The sequence below is a fragment of the Erinaceus europaeus genome, chromosome 1 (genome assembly GCF_950295315.1).
Source record: "Erinaceus europaeus chromosome 1, mEriEur2.1, whole genome shotgun sequence".
Taxonomy (NCBI): domain Eukaryota; kingdom Metazoa; phylum Chordata; class Mammalia; order Eulipotyphla; family Erinaceidae; genus Erinaceus; species Erinaceus europaeus.
In genome coordinates this window covers 122,991,822-123,012,409 of record NC_080162.1, presented here as the reverse complement: position 1 = coordinate 123,012,409, position 20,588 = coordinate 122,991,822, and the positions used below count along the sequence as shown (strand labels likewise).

At 39.5% G+C, this 20,588-nt stretch overlaps 1 protein-coding gene across 5 annotated transcripts in view; it reads left to right on the top strand.

The window, feature by feature from the left end:
• The window catches only part of COL14A1 (collagen type XIV alpha 1 chain), a 243,560-nt gene that overhangs the window by 212,237 nt on the left and 10,735 nt on the right, over positions 1-20,588 (top strand). For all 5 annotated transcript variants that reach the window (XM_060195648.1, XM_060195647.1, XM_060195649.1 and 2 more), the window contains 3 exons: positions 1,882-1,917; positions 2,886-2,952; positions 5,801-5,989. In XM_060195648.1, coding sequence (XP_060051631.1) covers positions 1,882-1,917; positions 2,886-2,952; positions 5,801-5,989 — 292 coding nt within the window. The remainder of the gene's footprint in view (positions 1-1,881; positions 1,918-2,885; positions 2,953-5,800; positions 5,990-20,588) is intronic.

Sequence of the window (20,588 nt, the reverse complement as noted above, 5' to 3'; positions counted from 1 at the left end):
TCATTGATGGAATAGATTTAACAGGGGCAGAAACATTTTTTCTGCCAAGAGCTATTTGGAGCATCATTCAAGGGCCACGTAAAATTATCAACTTAAAAAAATAGCACTTAATGTTGCTATAAAAAAAAAAAAGAGCTTCGAGTGATCCTTGACTTGGCAGGTCCAGACCAAGCAATTCTGTAGGCCATATTTGACTCACTGGCTGGACCTTCCCCACCCCTTGAATAGGAGTCAAGAAATTTCAAAGAAGATACTGAGTTTGATTTGGGACCTGTTGAAATTTTGGTAACAGCTGAAATCAGTCTCACCACATGGCAAGCTCCATTTATAAATTTCACTCCCTGTCATTTGGGAAGAAACTCTCAAAGAGTCATTCAGTGAATTTATTAAGCCTCTTCAGAATTAAAACCAAAGAATAAAATCCTTCTGAAAACACATGTTTTGTATTATAAGAGTAACTTCGCTGTAAAAACAGTGAAAATACTATCTTTTTGTCTGTAAAAAATTTTTTTATAATAATGATAAGGTCAGTAATGGTCAAGAGTCAAAGAGTAGTTAAACCACATAGCACAGTAATGATTCGGTTGAGAATTCATGTAACTAGAAGCTCTCATTATCTGGGAGAAGTAATCTTGGGAGTTCTGCTAGGAGGGAAGTAAAGTGAAGCTGTAGGTTTTCAGATTTCTTATCTCTTCTTGAGCTCTCAGTTCAGAGGACCTTTTCACTCATTTTAGAGATAGGTTTTAAAAATTAAATCCTTTAGATTGTATTAGAGGTTTGTGAAATCATAAAGCAGTAATAATACATAGTTCATAGAGTGGCATGTAAAAGGTGTGATAGTTCTATTCAGTGAAGCTGTTACATAGCAGTATCACAACACAAGCTCATTTTTAATTTTTTATCTTTATTTATTTATTCAATAGAGACAGCCAGAAGTCAAGACAGAAGGGGGAGACAGGAAGAGAGAGAGAGAGAGGGAGAGGGGAAGGGAGAGGAAAAGAGAGACGGGGATAGAGAGAGAGAGGGAGGGGGGAGAGAGATGGAGAGAGAAATACCTGCAGTACTGCTTCACTACTTTTAAAGTTTTCTTTCTGCAGGTGGGGACCAAGGACTCGAACCTGGGTATTTGTGCATTGTCATTGTGCGCTCAGCCAGGTGTGCCATTACCTGCCCCTACATGATCCCAATTTTGTAATACAACATTCTATGTCTATTCATGTAAAGGAAGGAGTAACAAAATATTTTAAACAATTACTGGAAAAAACTGGGTGGCAGGTGGTGGTGTACCTGGTTGAGCACACATGTTACAGTGTACAAGGACCTAGGTTCAAGCCCTGGTCCCCACCTGCAGGGGGAAAGAAAGCTTCACAAGCAGTGAAGCAGGGCTATAGGTGTCTCTCTTTCTCTCTGCCTCTCTATCTCCCTCTCCTCTCAATTTCTCTCTGTCTCTATCTAGTAATAAATAAATAAATAAATAAAGCTATTTTTTTTAAAAAGAATTGCTGGGGCCATGCGATGGTGCACTTCATTAAGTGCACACATTACAATGCACAAGGATGCAGGTTCAAGCCCCTGGTGCCCACTTGCAAGGGGAAAGCTTCACAAGTGGTGAAACAGGGCTGTAGGTGTCTCTCTGTGTCCCTCCCTTTCTATTACCCCCTCTCAATTTCTGTCTCTATCCAATAATAAATAAATACAAATATTTAAAATAAATGAATAAAAAGAATTACTGTGCTCAGTGAGATTTATTGGTTCCTACCAGTGTCTGTCTTTTGCTACAGTTACTAGAGCTAAGAAAAATGCCTTAAACAAAAAACAAATGATGCTATACTTTGCTGAGTAAAGTATCACAATTAATTTGACAATTTAAACTTTTAACAGGGTATTCCTGGACCCAAAGGAGAAAGAGGAGAACGAGTAAGTGTCTATTGACTCTGATTTCCAGGCTTTGGAAATCAGATTGAATGTCTGTTTTTCATTGCATAAGCCTGATAAAGATGACCACTTAGTGTCATAACTACACATTGCTCTTTTGCCAGCCTTTCTCTCTTGAACTCATTTGACAGTATGTGGCAAATACCTTGTGGCCTACAAGTCAGGAAAATTGTTATCTGTAGTAGTTCCATACCCACTACCATTCAATTAGATGATCTAAAAATCATTTCTTTGAGATAAAAAGGAAGACTCAAGCTCACCTCATTCACAAAGTGAATATGGTAAAGAAACTATAAGTAATGGAAAGGAAAAAGGCTTCAGAAGTGGAAGCTCAATCCCGATGTTAACTAATAGCCTGGAGCTAGTGTTTTCCTGATGGGCTGATGTTACCACTCACAAAGACCATGCGAGACAGAATCAAAGTACTGTGTAAGACAGCAATCAGTTTAGTTGAGAAACATTCTCTCTCCTATGAAATCGTGAAGCTGCTGATATAATTGTACTATCAGTAATAGTAGAAACAACCATTTTTTTTTTTTTTGGCTCAACCACTTAGCTCTGTAAAAACTTGAACAGTGTGTTTAGCTTTTCTTGTCTATACAACAGGTTTAACACCTTTCCTCTGAGGTGTTATTAGTATAAAATAAGTCACAGTTTAAGCAAATTCTGCATTTATAAGAATTATAAGTGAAGCATTTAAATATATATAGGCTTCAAAGATTTGAATTTTTTCAGGATCTAAAAACAGAAATATATTTTTTAATACAGTAAAAGCTCACAGGAACCTTTCACCGTGTGTGCCAGATGACTTAATTCTCTCTGTGTGCCATGGTGGTCCATCCTACCTTTTGATAGAAGCCAAAGAGCCCAGGCAGGAAAACTGGGCAAAGCCCCATCTGTGATTTGTGGTTGTAACCGGAGTCACAGAGGTGTGCTTTCCTCTCCTTCAGGGTGACCTGCAGTCTCAAGCCATGGTGAGAGCAGTGGCGCGGCAGGTGTGCGAGCAGCTCATTCAGAGTAAGTGCATATAGTTGCAGATGTCTCAGCTTTGTTGAGGTACCACAGAGAATGAATGTGCATAATGGGATTGTTTGAGAAATATCTTCATAGGGAATGGATTCTGTCCATTAAGTGAATAAGCAGGATATTATTTCTCTCATTTGCCATTTGGATATTTCTCATGCCATTTGCCATTTCTCATTTCTCATTTGGATATTATTTCTCTCATTTGATATTATTTCTCTCATTTGGCCAATGGGACCTTGCTTGTGTTATGGGATAGTCATTAAGGAAAATTGTTCTTAGTACAGACCTGTTAGCTGTGACCCCCACCTCATTGGAGACAGATTTGGTGCTGTGATTAGTTTCTCTCCATCCTCTTTCTCTCTTGCCTCCAGGGTTATTCCTGGGGCTCAGTGCCTGCCCTATGAATCCACTGCTCCTAGCATCCAGTTTTTCCATTTTATTGGATAAGACAGAGAGAAATTGAGAGGGGAGTGGGAGACAGAGAGGGACAGAGAGAGACAGAGACACCTGCAGACTTGCTTCACAGCTGTGAAGCATTCCCCAGCAGATGGAGAGCCTGGGGCTCAAACCGGTATCCTTGCAGTTAGTACTGGTGCACCACCACCTGGCTCCCAACTCTCTCTTCTCCTCCCCTCTCCTCCTCTCCTCTCCTCTCCTCTCCTCTCCTCTCCTCTCCTCTTCTCTCCTTTCTTCTCTTCTCTCCTCTCTTCTCCTGTCTTCTCTATCTCTATCTCTATCTCTCTCTCCTTCAAAATGTAACCAGATGTTCCATTACCCAACTCCCATGTGTGTGCATGTGTGTGCGTGTGTGTGTGTGTGTCTGAAAATGTCAGCCTATAGTAGCAAAGCCCTGGAAATGGGAGAGGGGGGCTAGAAGCCATCAAAGAAAAAAATAAGGAAAAAAAATAAAAAGAGGGAAAGGAAAAGAAAGAAAGGGGGGGACCAGTAAATTAGAGGAGAAATTGACCTGAGAGATATCTGACTGGGCAGAGTCCTTTAATTGACCTGTGTGTACTTAGGTTCTAGCTCTGACACCAAATGGGAGGAGTTATGGCAGTGGAGGGGGGGTTCACTGCTGTGGTGTCTGCCTCTCTCTGTCTGAATAAACAAAAGAAAGCTATCAAGAAAGGGGATTGGATATGGAGTTCTGGTGGTGGGACATGTACCCCTCTTATCCTATGTTCTTGTTATTATTTCTATTTTATAAATATAAAAATAAAAAATAATAAAAAGCATGTTCTGGAGTGATAAAATCACACATGCACAATGTCATGCTTACACACAAAAATAAATGAAAAAGAAATGGAAGATTGAGTTCTTTTATTAGTAGAATACAACTAAAGGTAACCAATTCTGTAGGTTTCTCATCCCAGGTGTGTAAGATAAATAAGCAAGTAATTACTTTAGGGAACTTAGGAGTTAAGTCCTAATATGACTCACCGCAATATGTAGGATTTCACAATAGTTGGTTTCCTATTAAGTTGCAGAATAAAATATTGCGTAAAACTGAGATTTAAAACATGCCTAAACATTGAAAGTTCAAGTTGAAGTTTTCCCCATTAAAAATTCTTATGAGTAGAGTCTAGAAAATGGAAGGCGGAGGATAAAGATGCAAGAAAACTGAAATATATCTATAAAATGGAGAGGCCTGCCTGTCCTGTTACATTTCTCTTGTAAGGGAAAGAAATGAAGATGATTCTGTGCATCTTCATGAGGAAGGAATACCTTTCCCAGCGACTGTATTTCTGTTACTTCCGTAACCTTCCCCCATGCTACTTCAGGTTTCTCTGGGTCCTTCACTCCATTACTTAGGCTTCCTTTCAGAGCTTATCAGTTATGTGGTTATCAGTCCCAACATAATAAAAAGAAGTGTGTGTGTGTGTGTGTGTGTGTGTGTGTGTGTGTGTGTGTCCATCCCAAGCCATGGCAGTCAGCCAAATGACAAAAACAGTCTTCTTGGCAATAGAAGAAGCTGAAAAAACAGACACAGAAATTCCCAAATAATGATAGACCTACCTATGGATGGAGCTGTTTCATCAGAAAGTTCATCCTCTTTACAGTCTTTGTCTTATGATTTAAGAATGCACTGAATATTGTTGAAACATTTTTTCTAAAAGTGATTACTTTCCTGCATTTAGATTTGAATGTTCACAAAATGATAACTTTCAATAGTAGCCATCTAGAATATTCACTTATGTAAGAAGATCTTATCTTCTGAAGATACCGGAAAAGTGAAACAATGTGGTATCAAGTACTTTATCAGTCTATCCTTCTAGTTATTGAAATATATCCATCCAAGCATAGCTAAGTTTAAGGACTATATGAGAGAGCCAGATGTTTTCAAATATAAAACTAGTGGAATTTTCTGCAGCTAGAACCCAAGTAAAGACTTGGCAACAGAGATGAGTTGAAATAGATCACTTGTCTGGGGACTTGTGAAGAAGAGGGTGGGGCAGACTTTGTGGGTTGGAGAAAAGACAGCTAGCTGGAGAGAAAGTTGCTGGAGAAAAAGGGCAGCTGGATGAGGGCTTAAGGGTCAGATAAATGTTGGTGGTGAAGATAAAATTTATGACTTCTTCTCTGATGTTTACTGAGATGCTGACATAAGCTAAGGAATTCCAAATCCATGAGGTGCAAGTTGAATACAGTCCGGCTGTTAATATCATCTGAAATGAAGTGGAAAACAATTTTAAACTGGAAATCATATTTGGTGAGAGGGGGTGTTTTTCCCCTTGTAGGGTATCTGAAAGAATTATTCAGAACTTTGGCTAATATGCGCAGTACTCCCTTTCATTAGCTGACAAGTCACTGACTGTTGCCTTTGCCTTTTGCATCTCAGGTCACATGGCCAGGTACACAGCCATCCTCAATCAGATTCCCAGCCACTCCTCATCAATCCGGACCATTCAAGGACCTCCTGGGGAGCCTGGAAGACCAGGCACCCCTGGGACTCCTGGAGAACAAGGACCTCCAGGTACTCCAGGCTTTCCAGGAAATGCAGGTGTGCCAGGGGCCCCAGGAGATCGAGGTAAGTAAACCTGCTCTCATTGGAAAGCTTCTGTGATGAGCATAATGGAATAGAATAGGACAATGATGCTTATACAATGACTAGGATTGGAATAATGTACCAAAATTAATTCCACCCAGCTAGTATTCAGCTTCCTATTTATTTATGCCCATGATGAGAAAATTTAGGTACCTAGCGTATTTATTAAGAATACTATATTCTTAAATTTAGAAAGATCAGAATCCCCAACTCAACGTCAAGAAACTTTTGAGCTAGTGAAAGATATGCCCTCTAATTTGATGGAATAAGAAAAGGTGCTTGTTCCAAGTGGAAAAATTAGAAAATGTTATCCCCGTACTCACTGGAGTACAACTCAGCAATTTAAAAGACTGCAATGTGTCCTTTGGGACTAAATAGATGGAATGAACTGGCTGTGATTATGCTTAGCAAAGGAAGGAAGGAAGGGAAAGACAACTATGGAGGTGATTTCACTCATATGTGGAATTCATAGAGTTGAAAAGCATGAACTTGAGAAAAGAAAAATATATCTGTGACTCTGGGAGAACTATCGTGGTTACTGTTGGAGGGAGTGAGACACAGAACTTGGCTGTTGGGAATGGTGTAGAATTATACAACTATTTTATAATCCTATAAATCATTAATGACATTTCTTAAAAGAAATAAAGAAAATGTCCTCTGAACAGCATGGCATCTCACATATGCCATAGTAAGTAGAGATCTCACTTCCAAGAAATTAAACCAGTGCACAGAAAACCTGTGTCATGCACATGGCAAAGTAGTTACCTTCTCAATTCAGCTATCTTGTCACCCAGACACCCAGATGAACATGACTTTCATCTTTTCTTTCTTTCTTCCTTCCTTTCTTTCTTTATTTTTCTTCCTTCCTTCTTTCTTTCTTTCTTTCTCTTAATGAATATTGATCCACAAAATTATGAAGTAACAAGGGCATAAATCTGCACCATTCCCACGACCAGCGTTCTATATTCCCACTCCCTCCATTGGAAGTTACAGCAGTTCTCCCAAGGTTGCTGATATGGGTTAACTATTACTTCTATAAATATGTCTATATTTATATATATTTGCCCATTTTTCCTATGCTCCTGCCCGCTCTTCCTAAGTCACACCTAAACCTATTACTACTTCCAAATGCCCTTCTCTCTTTTTTTTCCCCACTCTTCTCTATCCAAGTCCTAATGGATGAGAGCCCTCTGGTCATCTTCCCCTATCATTACTCCTCCTCTAGGAGTATGGACCAAAATTCTTTTTGAGATGCAGAAGGTGGGAGTTCTGACATCTGTAAATTGCCTCTTTGCTGCACATAGGTATTGGCAGATCGATCCATACCTTCAGACTGTTTCTGTCTTTCTCTAGTGGGGTAAGGTTCTGGAGAGATGAGATTCCAGGACATATTGATGGGGTCATCTTCCTAGGGAAGTCAGGATGGAATCATGATAGCGTCTGCAACTTAGTGGCTGAAAGGCAGCAAGATAAAAAGCAGGACAAAATATTTAATAACTATAAACCAAAAAGTAGGAATAGAACAGATAAGAATAGGGACTTTAGAGGGGGCAGGTGGTGGCACACCCGGTTGAGTGCACATGTTATAATGTGCAAGAAGCCAGGTTCAAGACCCTGACCCCCACCTGCAGGGGGAAAGCTTTGCAAGTGCTGAAGTAGGGCTACAGGTATCTCTCACTCTCCCTCTCTATCCTTCCCTCTCAATTTCTGGCTGTCTTTATCTAATAAATATATAAAGATAAGATAATAAAATTAAAAAAGAATAGTGAATTTAGAATGGAAAGAAGTGAGGAAATATATTTTACATATGTCTAGGAACCCCTAATTTAGTAATTTTTGCTTGAGCTTGATAGCCAACATGGAGGTGGACAAAATTATTGGGAAGATGGTGTCAGAACTGAGAATAGGGCTAGCAAGTTGTATTAGGGGAAAAAAAAGAAAGAAAGAAAATTGGATTAGGGCAGACAGTAACTCCCAATCTTGAAGAAAATCTATAAATAAAATTAACTGTTTACCCCACCAATCTGACCTAGGACCCATATATATTCATGATTACCACAAGACCCTGTGTAATCGCTGAGTCCTTGTCAGTCTGATCTCACAGTCCCATGGTCACAGCTAGATGCGTTCTATGATGTAGTCATTTCAGGACCAGTCTTCCTAGAGTGGCAGAGTAGGTTGGCCCAGCCTCCCTTTGGAGAGTGGGGCACTCCCTACTATTACTTCTTCATAGTGAGGACAAGTTCCTAGAGAGGCCCACAAGAGCACTTGTGATAGCATTCCTGATAGAAGTGACCAGTGAGAGAGGGATCTGTTTGATGTTTTGGCTCATCATATCTGTGTGAGAATCCAAAGTTTCCCTGACTAGGGCTCCAGTTGATGGGGTGGTCTGAATTTTACTTTCTACTTAGACTTCTTGGGATTCTTATGTGAGTATTTCTAGAAAAATTTAAAACTCTTTTGGTTTTGGCTGATTCTTCTACTGTTTTTCTAACTTTTAAAAGTGATACGTAGAAGGAAATACATCTTGTATTCTCTTCGTTATGTACATGCATATGTATACATGTAAGTGTATATAACTAAAGCAGAAGGAGAATATATTCACTGTTGTTTCCTGGAGAGTTTTATTGTTATTAAAAGACTGAGGCAGAGCAAGGTAGATAGCTTAATGGTTATGCAAAAGACGCTCTCATGGGGGGGGGGGGCTCCAAAGTCTCAGGTTCAATCCTCCCACCCCCAGTCATCATAAACCAAAGGTGAACAGTACTCTACTAAAAAAAAAAAAAAAAAAAAAAAAGAAGAAGACTGAGACAGTCTTCTGTTTTCTGAAATGAACTATCCTGGTATAAACTCTTTGATTAACCCCATCACTAATAAGAGAAAAAGTCATTTTTAAAGAGCAGAGGAGAGATTACATTTACTCCACATTGGCAAGGTGAAAACATTTCATACCTTTCCTTTTGACCTAGTAATATGTTTCTTCCTCCATCTGATTGCCTCCTACCTCATTAACCCTTTTTGTTCCTTTAACATAAGTATAGTCTTTTTCATTTCAGTTTGTGTATTATAGGTCCTTAGAAATATTTTCACAGAGATTACAACATATTTCTTAGAACTGAAGAATTCACCTTCAAACTTCTGCATCTCACAATGATCTTGGGTCCACACTCCCAGAGGGTTAAAGAACAGGAGAGCTACCAGGGGAGGGGATGGGATACGGAGGGAATTGTGTGAAGTTGGACCCCTCTTAGCCTATGGTTTTGTCAATGTTTCCTTTTTATTAAAAAAAGAAGAAGAAGAATTGAAGAATACAGTAAAATTTTGCAGCTCACATTGTTCCAGTTTTCTCTCTAAAGCCTGAACTTCCAATTACACTTGTCTTGTTACTGGCAACCAGAAATGGAGAGGTTCTGTTTGCATAGCTTTGTATTTTGCTTTTGTTGTGTTTCCCAATTTCTCAATAGCTTTTTCTTGTCTCTGGTAACAAACACACTGTTAACTTATGCCAGGGAAACACTGTTCTTCCATGACTTGTAACTGTGTTGTCTTCCCCCTTACTAAGCCCTGAGCTGCCTTCAGCAAATGTCTTCATATCCTGGCTCCCAAAACTTAGAAAAGGAATTGAATCAACTCTAAATTTTCTTCTTTGTTCCTAGAACCATGACACTGGAATGTTGGCTGTTCTAATGTAACTGACTCTAATCACAGCCTTATGTGATTCTAACTAGACCCCTTTGGTAATAGCTGACCTAACTCTGATGTCATTCTCACATAGCAAATCTATTTATGTCTTTAGCTCATTCGTTTAAATGTTCATTATCCATATGGATATTGAATCATCATAAACCTACCCACTCAACAATAAATTCACTAGTCTGCATTCTATAAGATTCAGTTTTTGTGCAAATTCTTTAGTTTCCATGATTTAAAAAAAAAAAAAGAAGAAGAAGAAGAAGAAGAAGAAGAAGAAGAAGAAGAAGAAGAAGAAGAAGAAGAAAGAAAGAAACCATCAAACTTAAAGAAATTTGTTTTGGATTAAATGACCTTAGCAGCTGGGATTTATGTCTGGTTTGCTTTAAACAATTAATGTCAAATACTTATTAAATGAGAATTTTGGCTTGATAGTATGTAAGATAACATTATCATTTATGGATTTCACTTATTAGCAATAAATTCATCTGCCAGTTATTGTTCTCCGTCCTTTAGATACACTATCTCTTTTGCATGAAGCAGATGACTTAGGTTGGATAAGGAAGCCATATGGAACATTACTGAGCATACAAACTGGGAGATAGTAAATGGAAAGTGAATTCTGTAGAAAGTAGAACTATGAAAAATAAAAGTAACCAAACTGTCTCTTTGTGATAACTGAGAACTGTGGTGATCATGGCCAAGGGGGCTGCAGGAGGCTTTCCTCTGTGGGTATGGTGATTCAGACACACACAGAGATTCAGGAGTGGGTGCTTCCAACTCAGGGTCATTCATAAGATTACAGTCAGGATGCTAGTTACAGCCAGAGTTATATGAATATTTGACTGGAGCCAGTCAATTTGCTTCCAAGAAGGCTCCCTCCCAATGCTATCTCAGACTTTGTGAGTCTCATTTAGCATGAAAAGGGTAGACCTTGGGGAGTCGGGCTGTAGCGCAGCGGGTTAAGCGCAGGTGGCGCAAAGCACAAGAACCAGCATAAGGATCCCAGTTCGAACCCCGGCTCCCCACCTGCAGGGGAGTCGCTTCATAGGCGGTGAAGCAGGTCTGCAGGTGTCTATCTTTCTCTCCTCCTCTCTGTCTTCCCCTCCTCTCTCCATTTCTCTCTGTCCTATCCAACAATGACAACAACAATAATAACTACAACAATAAAACAACAAGGGCAACAAAAGGGAATAAATAAATAAAATAAATATTTAAAAAAAAGAAAAGGATAGACCTCTCCACAAGGGTGTGAGTATTCTTACAACACACCAGCTACTTTCCTCAGAGCCAGTTATTCCAGACAGAGACCAGGGATAGGTTCTCAATGTTTATTTTCAAAAGTTCCAGAAGTTACAAACTTTTGTTTCCACAACAATCTGTTAATTAGAAGGCAGTCACTAAGCACAACCCCTGCTCCAACAGGGAGACATTTAGTGCTACATTTTGAAGGGCATTTTGTGAATATGCATTTAATTACACCCCTCTACATTAAACTAAAGTTCCCCTTTTTGGTAATGTACACATGATGATATTTTCTTTTTTTAAATTTATTCCGGTGGCCTGGGAGGTAGTACAGCAGGTAGAGCAACTAACCTTCAGGAATGAGGTGCAGAGTTAGATCCCAGGCTTTCTGTATACCAAAGTGATGCTGTGGCGCTCGCTCTCTTGCTTTCTCACATATATACATTCATATACATACTTTAAAAAGTATGTAAATAGGGGGGCTGGGCAGTGGCACACCAGGTTAGGTGCACTTAGTAAGAAGCTTAAGGACCAGCTCATGGATCCTTGTTCCAGCCTCTGACTCCCCACCTGCAGCAGAGTCACTTCACAAGTGGTGAAGCAGGTCTACAGGTGTCTATCTTTTTCTCCCCCTCTCTGTCTTCCCCTCCTCTCTCAATTTCTCTTTGTCCTATTCGACAACAATAGCAACAGCAACGACAATGGAAAAAAGATGACCACCAGGAGCAGTGGATTTGTAGTGCAGGCGTTTCTTCTTCTAGCGTTTGCCCTTCTTCCGTAGCCAGTCAACAGCGTCAGGTTGAAAGCTGTCAGGAGCTGCTTGTTGCTGGCTTTGAAAGTGACTGGGATCCATGTGGATTCAGTCGGCTAGGAAGGATCGTCAGTTTCCCCAATGAATGGATACTCTCGGGATGCACCACGAGAAGGTCGATCCAATGCACTAAGCCCCAGCAATAACCCTGGAGGCAAAAAAAAAAGTATGTAAATAAATTTAACTTTTTCTAAAAAAAAGATTCCAAGCAGTTTGACCTCCAGGACATTGAAAAATGAGGGGCAGTTGTGAAGAGTGGATTCACCCAGAGTTTGCATGGTTTTTTTTCTCTTTCAACTTTTTAAAATTATTCAGATATCATATGCAACATTTTAGAAGGAAAGACAGAAAATACATTGAAGCATCTGACTAAGTAGCACTAATTAGAATACTGGAAAATTGTTTTTGTAGAAAACTATTTTGTGGGGGGGGGGTCAGGGCAAAATATTCTAAATAAAATACTAAGAATAACTGTTTTAAGTCACTGACAGATCAACTCAGAGTACCCACTCTTCATGCTGAATCAGCACAAAGAGTGGGTACTCTGTTTGATGGTACTCTGGGGGCTGGGCAGTAGTACAGCAGGTTAAGCTGGTGTAAGGATCCCAGTTTGAGCCCCCAGCTACCCACCTCAGAAGGTCGCCTCTCAAGAGATGAAGCAGGTCTGCAGGTGTCTGTCTTTCTCTCTCCCTCTCTATCTTCCAGGCTTCTCTTGATGTCTCTCTGCTCTGTCCAACAACAACAACAGCTCTGACAACAATAACAATAACAACTACAAAAGTGCAACAACAAGGACAACAAAAGGGAAAAAATGGCCTCCAGGAGTAGCGGATTTATAGGGCAGGCACCAAACCCCAGCAATAACCCTGGAGGCAAAAAAAAAAGAATATCACTATTAAATAAGTAGCAAAATGTTGTAACTGGTATTTGATCTTCTTTTTGACTTGAAAGTTCATATTATCGTTCATGTAACTCAAGTTTTTTCTAGGGACTGAGATAGTTCGCCTGGTAAGGAACATGCCTTACCATGGTGAAATCTTGGATAAGAGCACCATAGTATCAGGGCAAACTTCATGGATGTTGGAGGAGTATTGAAGTCTCCTTCTCTTTCTTCATCTCTTTCTTCTCCTCTATCTCTCTATATATGAAATAAAAAGAACAAAAATAGCCAGGATTAGTGAAATCAAGCATGTGCAGAGCTCTAGCACTGCAAAACGAACAAACAAACAAACAAACAAAAACACCACCTGCTTTTGAAACTTTTAATTGGATAATCTGTGTAGATCCCTTGTATTGAGTCAGGCGGTAGCTCAGCATGCTAAGCACACATGGTGCAAAGGACAAGAACCAGCATAAGGATCCCGGTTCGAGCCCCTGGCTCCCCACCTTCAGGGGAGTTGCTTCACAGGCGGTGATGCAGGTCTGCAGGTGTCTGTCTTTCTCTCCCCCTCTCTGTCTTCCCCTCCTCTCTCTATTTCTCTCTATCCTAACAACGCTGACATCAATAATATCTACAACAACAATAATAATTTTTTAAAAAAGGGCAACAAAAGATTCCTTGTATTGTATTTCAGTCTCCATCTGGTCAGCATTGTCTTAGCAATATTGCTTAAAGTTAGGATCATCTCACTAAGAGGTCTTTGTACTATCCCAGTTCATATTTTCCAATCAGCTTCACTTCAAGTGTGTACACTTTGCTCTAAACAAATGTGACTTCTCAGTGTCATGAATATTAGTCATACTTTGTTGTATAAGAGATAAATTCCCGTAGCTTTAACAACAAATATTGTTTTTCAGCATGTGTCAGGATGTTGGAGTAGCTCTGTTCTGCTGGGCCCCTTATTGCAGTGACAGTAGCACCCTAGAGTATGTTCTGCAGGCAATTGTAGGGCAAAATAAAAACCCAACCCAGCCTTCCAGTCATATCTAGTTTTAGCTTCTCTTCATGCTGCTGCCTCTAACATTCCATTGGTCAAATTAGATTGCATAGCCAAGCCCAGATCCAAGAGATAAGGACATGCATGAATTCCTAGCAAGAGAATGAAGTTTTGATTTTTTTTTTTTTAATTCCACCATAGAGGGTTGAAGGATTCACATCACTCATTCAATTTGACTGCTTTGTATTTGTTTTTGCCTCTCTCACCACACTCAATACTGATCCCTGTTTGAGCTTTGCTCTTACTTTTTGTTTTAGTGATTTAATATTGATTTATAAAACTACAAGATAATAGGGGTACAACCCCGTACTGTTCCCACCACCAGAGTTCTGAATTCTCAATCCCTCCATTGTAAGCTACAGCAGTTCTCCTGAGGTTGCAGATATGAGTTAACTATTGTTTCTACAACTATCTGTTTATATTTGTATATATTTGCCCATTTTTATATGGTCTCATCTTCTCTTCCTTTCCAAGTCACATATACACTTAACATCCAAATGTCCCTCCCTTTTTCCTCTTCTCTCTCCAGGTCCTGATGGAGTTGGAGTTCAGGGCCCTCTGGTCATCTTCACCCTGTCATTTCTTTCCCACTAGGAGAATAGATCAAAATTCTTTTTGAGATGCAGAAGGTGGGAGTTCTGGCTTCTTGAATTGCTTCTGCACTGTACATAGGTTTTGCTTTTACTACCTTTATAGCTTCCCACAGGCTGTCCCTACAACCTTGAGCCTTAGGTCCCCCATCCTGCATATGTTGTCCCTACAACCTTGAGCCTTAGACTCCCCACAATAGAAACTCAGGAGTCCCTTCTCTCAGACGTGTGTGTGTGTGTGTGTGTGTGTGTGTGTGTGTGTGTGTGTGTGTGTGTGTGTTTGTAGAGTATTTGTTGTGATGCTGCCATTTTTTTCCCCAAGGAAGTACTAGAACTGAACTTGTACACATAGTATATCCTTCATTTGTGCCATTCTGTCCCCAAACACAAGACTCCTTCAAAGCAGTCTCCCATTAATGTTGACATTGTTGATGAATGTGTCTGTCTTTCCTGCTGGACTGAGTTCCTGAAATGGAGCTGTGCTTTGCATTTCTCCAGCCCTTCAAAGAGCCTCAATAGTTGACATGTGTCTACATCACTGATTAATTCCAAAACTCATTATTGCATGAAATAGCATTTAGCGCCCAGAGAGAACATGCTTTCTTGAGTTCTCCTTCAATGATTTCAGTTCATTCTTACCAATGAGGCTACATACTCCTCAAAGAGCAAATTTAATACATATTTTCCTTTTTTCATTCTCTTAGTACCTGAAATATAATCATGTTATGAACCATAAGTGATTTATGGTGTTGATTAGCGCTTGGCTAGCTTTTTGACTGCCGTTCCTCATTCACCCTGCAGTCATGGTAAAAGCAGAAACCTGTGTGGTTATATACAATAGTAAAACAATCCAGGGCATCTTGTAATAGTCAATTTCTGCCAAGTTAACAATGCCAGCATTTGCTTCAAGTTATCATTGTGCTAATGCAGCTAGGATGGCAAGGTGGCTTGTAAATAGAAGTTTGGGTCATGCCTAGCAGAAAATTCAAATGAAATAGCAAATACACTGGCATCTTAATACCTAACATTACGTTTATAACTTATCATGTGAAACAAACGCTATTTATATTTCAATATGATATACCATTTTCTTGACTTTTAAAGACAATTGTTGTTATTTAACTTAAAAAGGGGGTTGAGGGTTGGGGGCTGCATGCGGCATGTAAAGGATTCACAGTGGGAGCTGGAAACTGGTTTAAACAACACAAGGTTTATTAGGGAAAATAGGTAAAAGGCAAAATAAGCACTTATCATCAAGGGTTAAGAGTACGCTAGGGGGAGTCGGGCGGTAGCGCAGCAGGTTAAGCACACGTGGTGCAAAGCACAAGGACCGGCATAAAGATCCAGGTTCAAGCCCAGGCTCCCCACCTGTCAAGGAAATCGCTTCACAGGCAGTGAAGCAGGTCTGCAGGTATCTATCTTTCACTCCCCCTTTCTGTCTTCCCCACCTCTCTCCATTTCTCTCTGTCCTATCCATCAACAATTACATCAATAACAACAATAATAATAAGGGCAACAAAAGGAAATAAATTAATTTTTTAAAAAAGTATGCTAGGTCTATAAAGTCTGAATATCCCATAAGATAAACAATTATTAATTCTGGTAAAGGTTGCTCATGGCTGTAGGGGGATCTAAAAGTTTACCGGCTAGCAGTCACATGTGTTCAGTTCCCAGGAGAAGCAGCCATGGTGCACCTCTGCGGAGATGCTTCTGACCATGAGAAGCAGCAGCAGCCAAAGAGAGGCCCACATGCTCAAAGTCCCTTGCTTTTATGCATTCCCTTTTCTGAAGCATCTCCTCAGAAGTCATCTGTATGTTAATAGTCCCAAACTCCTGCTGGGGTCACCACAGACAGTCACATAATATAATATAGTAATTAAATTATTAAAATGTATTTGTATAGTTGAGTGAAATCATACATAGAAAAGATATATTGGGGCCAGGTGGCAGCGCACCTGGTTGAGCACATGTTACAATGCACAAGGATCTGGGTTTAAGCTGATGGTCCCCACCTGAGAGGGGAAGCATCACTAGTGGTAAAACAAGGCTGCAAGCATCTCTCTGTATCTTTCCCTCTGTATTTCCCTCTTCCTTCTTGATTGCTGGCTGTTTCTATCTAATAAATAAAGATAATTTAAAAAAATTAAAAAGATGTATTCATTAACCCTTTCCACTGTCATTAGTTCTAGATTTAACTTTAACACTAAATTACTATGTAAATATAGCAAGGTAGTTTGACCTTTCTGAACCTCTTGGCTAATTTGAAAGCACATGATAAGGATCCTATATCTTACTAATGGATCCTCTAAGCTTATTTGAACTGTTTCTTTAAAATACTTACTCATCTATTTATTTTGAGGAGAAAGCATTACTCAATTCTGGCATGCCATGGTGCCAACGAGCTACAGAAAGTAGCTCTTTTTTTCTGCTTAGTTTGAATTATATACAATTTCTGTAACAGTATTGGAAATAATATAATGATACTTAAGAATGAACAGTGATGGGGAGTCAGGCGGTAGCACAGCAGGTTAAGCTCATGTGGCGCAAAGCACAAGGACCGGTGTAAGGATCCTGGTTTGAGCCCCCAGCTCCCCACCTACAGGGGAGTCGCTTCACAAGTGGTGAAACAGGTCTGCAGGTGTCTATCTTTCTTTCTCTCTCTCTGTCTTCCCTTCCTCTCTCCATTTCTCTCGGTCCTATCCAACAACAACAATGACATCAGTAATAATAATGACTACAACAATAAAACAAGGGCAAGAAAAGGGAGTAAATATTTTTAATTTTTTTTTAAAAAAAAGAATGAACAGTGACATTTTTGCCATTAAAGATGACAGACTGGCATTATTTATTCTGACATCATTCTGGCCATGGTCACAGTATCAATGGCAAAACTAGATGATGTCTCATCATCTAGTGACACTCCTGGTGTCTCACGGAGTCCCTGTTCCTTTAGCCATGCACCTGCAGAGTGAGAGAAGAGACACCTGTAGACCTGCTTTACTACTCACAAAGCCTCCCACCTGCAGCTTTGAGCCATCAAGAACAATTAGGAGGGTAGATAGCCATTGATAAAGTAACACTTTATCTCTTTTTTCTCACCAACCTCCCTCCTCCTCTATATTCTTGCTGAAGTACCTTATCCACCCATCCAAAATTAAGTTAGATGTCTGTGACTGAAAGGCCAAAGGAATATATCTATATTGCTAATGTTACTCACTAGAAAAACCTGAAGTAATATGTTCTTATTGTCTTGATTTTGATCTGGTTAATGGATTCCTTTGGCTACTGGGCAGTCCCACTTAGTGATTCAATGCATTTTCCTCTGACTTTTCTTTTTTATTATTTCTTTTATTATTGTCACTAGCATTATCCCTGAGGCTCAGTGACTGCAGGACAAATCCACTACTCCTGGAAGTTTTTTTTTTTTTCTTTTTACTTTTTCTTACTTCTTTTTTATTAGGACAGAGGGAAAATGAGAGGGGAAGAGAAAGGCAAGTGAAAGAGAGACACCTGCAGACCTGTTTCACTACTCAGGAGGCCTCCCACTTGCAGGTGGGGAGCAGAGATCCTACAGAGGGTGTTGAAAGATTTTATGCAAGTGGGAAACCGTATTTAAACTCCTTAATCTGATCTAGATAGAGTTCAGTCTGCCATTCTCCAGCCTATGTCTGCCGAAACCTTACCAAACTAATTTCTTCTGACATGTTCTGTTGCTTCTCGTTTACAAATGATTGTCCACACACTTCCTTCCACCCTTTCTTTAGAAAGAAAGAAAGAAAGAAAGAAAGAAAGAAAGAAAAGGATTTATTTATTTATTCATAAGAAAGACAGGTGGAAGGAGAGAAAGAACCAGACATCACTCTGTGTACATGTGCTGCCAGGGACTGAACTCAGGACCTCATGGTTGAGAATCCAATGTTTTATCCACTGTGCCACCTCCCGGACCACCCTTCCACCTTTTCTTTACCTGACTAATGTCTGCTCTTCATGACTTACTTTAAAGTTCAGTTAAATGGGAGAAAGCCTCTGAGATCCCATATAGGGACCTGTGTTGTCCTATTTTGTTGTAGTAATTTTCACACTTAATTGTAGCTACTCATTTTATTTGTGTCCAACCACGTTGCAAGCAGGAAGAGCACATTTTACCCTGCAATCTTGCTGTCTGATATTAGGACTAAACTAGGCATTTTGCTGTCAGTTTGCACTACTTCCACTTTTAGCTGTGTTTCAGGCATTCAGCCAATAGGACAAATGGAGGTTTGGAGTGCTTGAAGAAAAATCAGGGTATTTTCCCCCTCACCCAAGCCCCTGTCACCTCTGTAATTCCAGGTTTTCCTATAAACTCTACAGAGCTTCTACCGAATCAGTGATTACTCTGATTCTACAATCTATCAGAAGACTATTCTATTTTTCCCCATTGTTCTGATAGTCAAAGGGTGATAATGATTCCTCAGTCATTGCTGATTAATGGACTGCCCCATTATCTTTATTTGGTTACTCAACCCTTTTGTCAACAATTTAGACTTAGTTTCAGTATTAGATTTTCTAATAATAAGAGTGCTTATCTTTCCTTGGCTGAGCTGGAAATTACAGAGACATAGAAGATGGCTGGCTGTTACAGAATAAATCAGTAGTAAGAACAGTCCTTAGCAGTGGTTTGAAAAGTTTAATTACATTATAAACAATCATATATTTGCCAGTCTTTTTACTTAGCTCAAAAGGGGAAGCTTCACATATTGGTCTAATTGCAATACTAAACATGTTGAAAGATATAGAAGAGCCTAGAAAAGTACATATAACATTGTTGAGTTGAGCCCCATTATCCTGCCTTGTTGTATCCGGTAATCAGCCCAGTACTATGCAACCTACTAGATGGTGAAGTATAGGGCTGGATCTTGATATCTTATGTTTTGTCCTTAATGTAGTATACGCACACACTGGTATTCATGTCGCATACTTGAAACTTACATAGTGTTACTGTGTGCTGTTTCTTCAACTAAAAAAATAAATAAGCATGTCAAATTAAAAACAGATTATACTTGCAGTTCATTGCCAACATTTCCCAGGCAACGAACAATATAATAAAACAGCTGAAGCCTTGTCTCACAGTTCCTATGACTTTTTTTTTTTTTTGGTACAATTACAATGAAAACATTACCCAGACCCTGTATATCTGCCGGGAATAAATCCTAGGAGTTTCTCAGAATGTCTGGGATCAGAGGGAGGGACCTTATTCAGTGGAATAACATGAGATTCCTCTTTGAATACTTAGGGTAGTGGAATAGAGTCATAGAAATTAATAAAACTTCCTGGCTTAGAAGCCAGCAGGCCAATGCAAATAGGAAATAGACAATCAAAGTCCAGACACTAGATGTGTGCAGTCTGTGTGAAGAGAACAGATCTTCTAAGTATCTATTCCATGTCTTGCTTAGAGCAGAGGGTGACTTCGCAAACAGGCAAGTAAGCTGAGGAAATGTAATAACCACAGGACTGATTTCTAATTGTGGGGCCAGAGAAAATATGCAGACAGTTTACTGACTTGGAAAGTAGCTCGGGAAATGATTGCATTAAATAAGACTAGAAATGCAGTGTATATGTCCAGTTTGGGTTGGAAATGTAGAATTACAGTAGCTAAGAGCTGAAACCAACCTGCCTGGCCTGAATCTTGGCTCTGCTGTTTACTATCTAATAACATGTGGCTTAACCATTCCGTATCCCTGCCCTCTGCCAGGGTTAATGGTGGTATCTGTTTTCTCAGTTCTTGTAAAAACTTTATGAGTTTTAATATGTGAAGCATATAGCTTTCAAAATCTAGAGAGGTTCTTTTCATAGGCATAGTTGCTACACCAACTAGATTTATTTTCATTCTGTTAATATATACAATGGCTTCTGTAAATCATTCATTCATTCCTTTGCTTGATATTTTTTGAGTACTTAATCTGTGTCTGCTATTATACCAACAAAAGAAGACATTTGGGGGTTAGTGGTAGGATAGGCTAGGAAGAATCAGGTATCGTTCCAAATGATTTCTAATAGGATTCTTAAGAAAGAATGAATATGATATATGTACCGGGTTATTAATAGTGGAAGGAGCCAGGCATGTGTAGGCACAGAGAATATTTGGAAAAATCTCTGTACTTCCTGTTCAATGATACTGTGAATCTGTAGCATTGTTTTAATTTTTTTGAAACAATGAAGATTAATAGAAATGTCTTGTCACTTGTTATCTAAATATTTTTAATGATTCCACAGAAAACCAAGGATTTTTTAACCTTAGCTAAATTGTACTTTTGGTAAACTAAACGTGT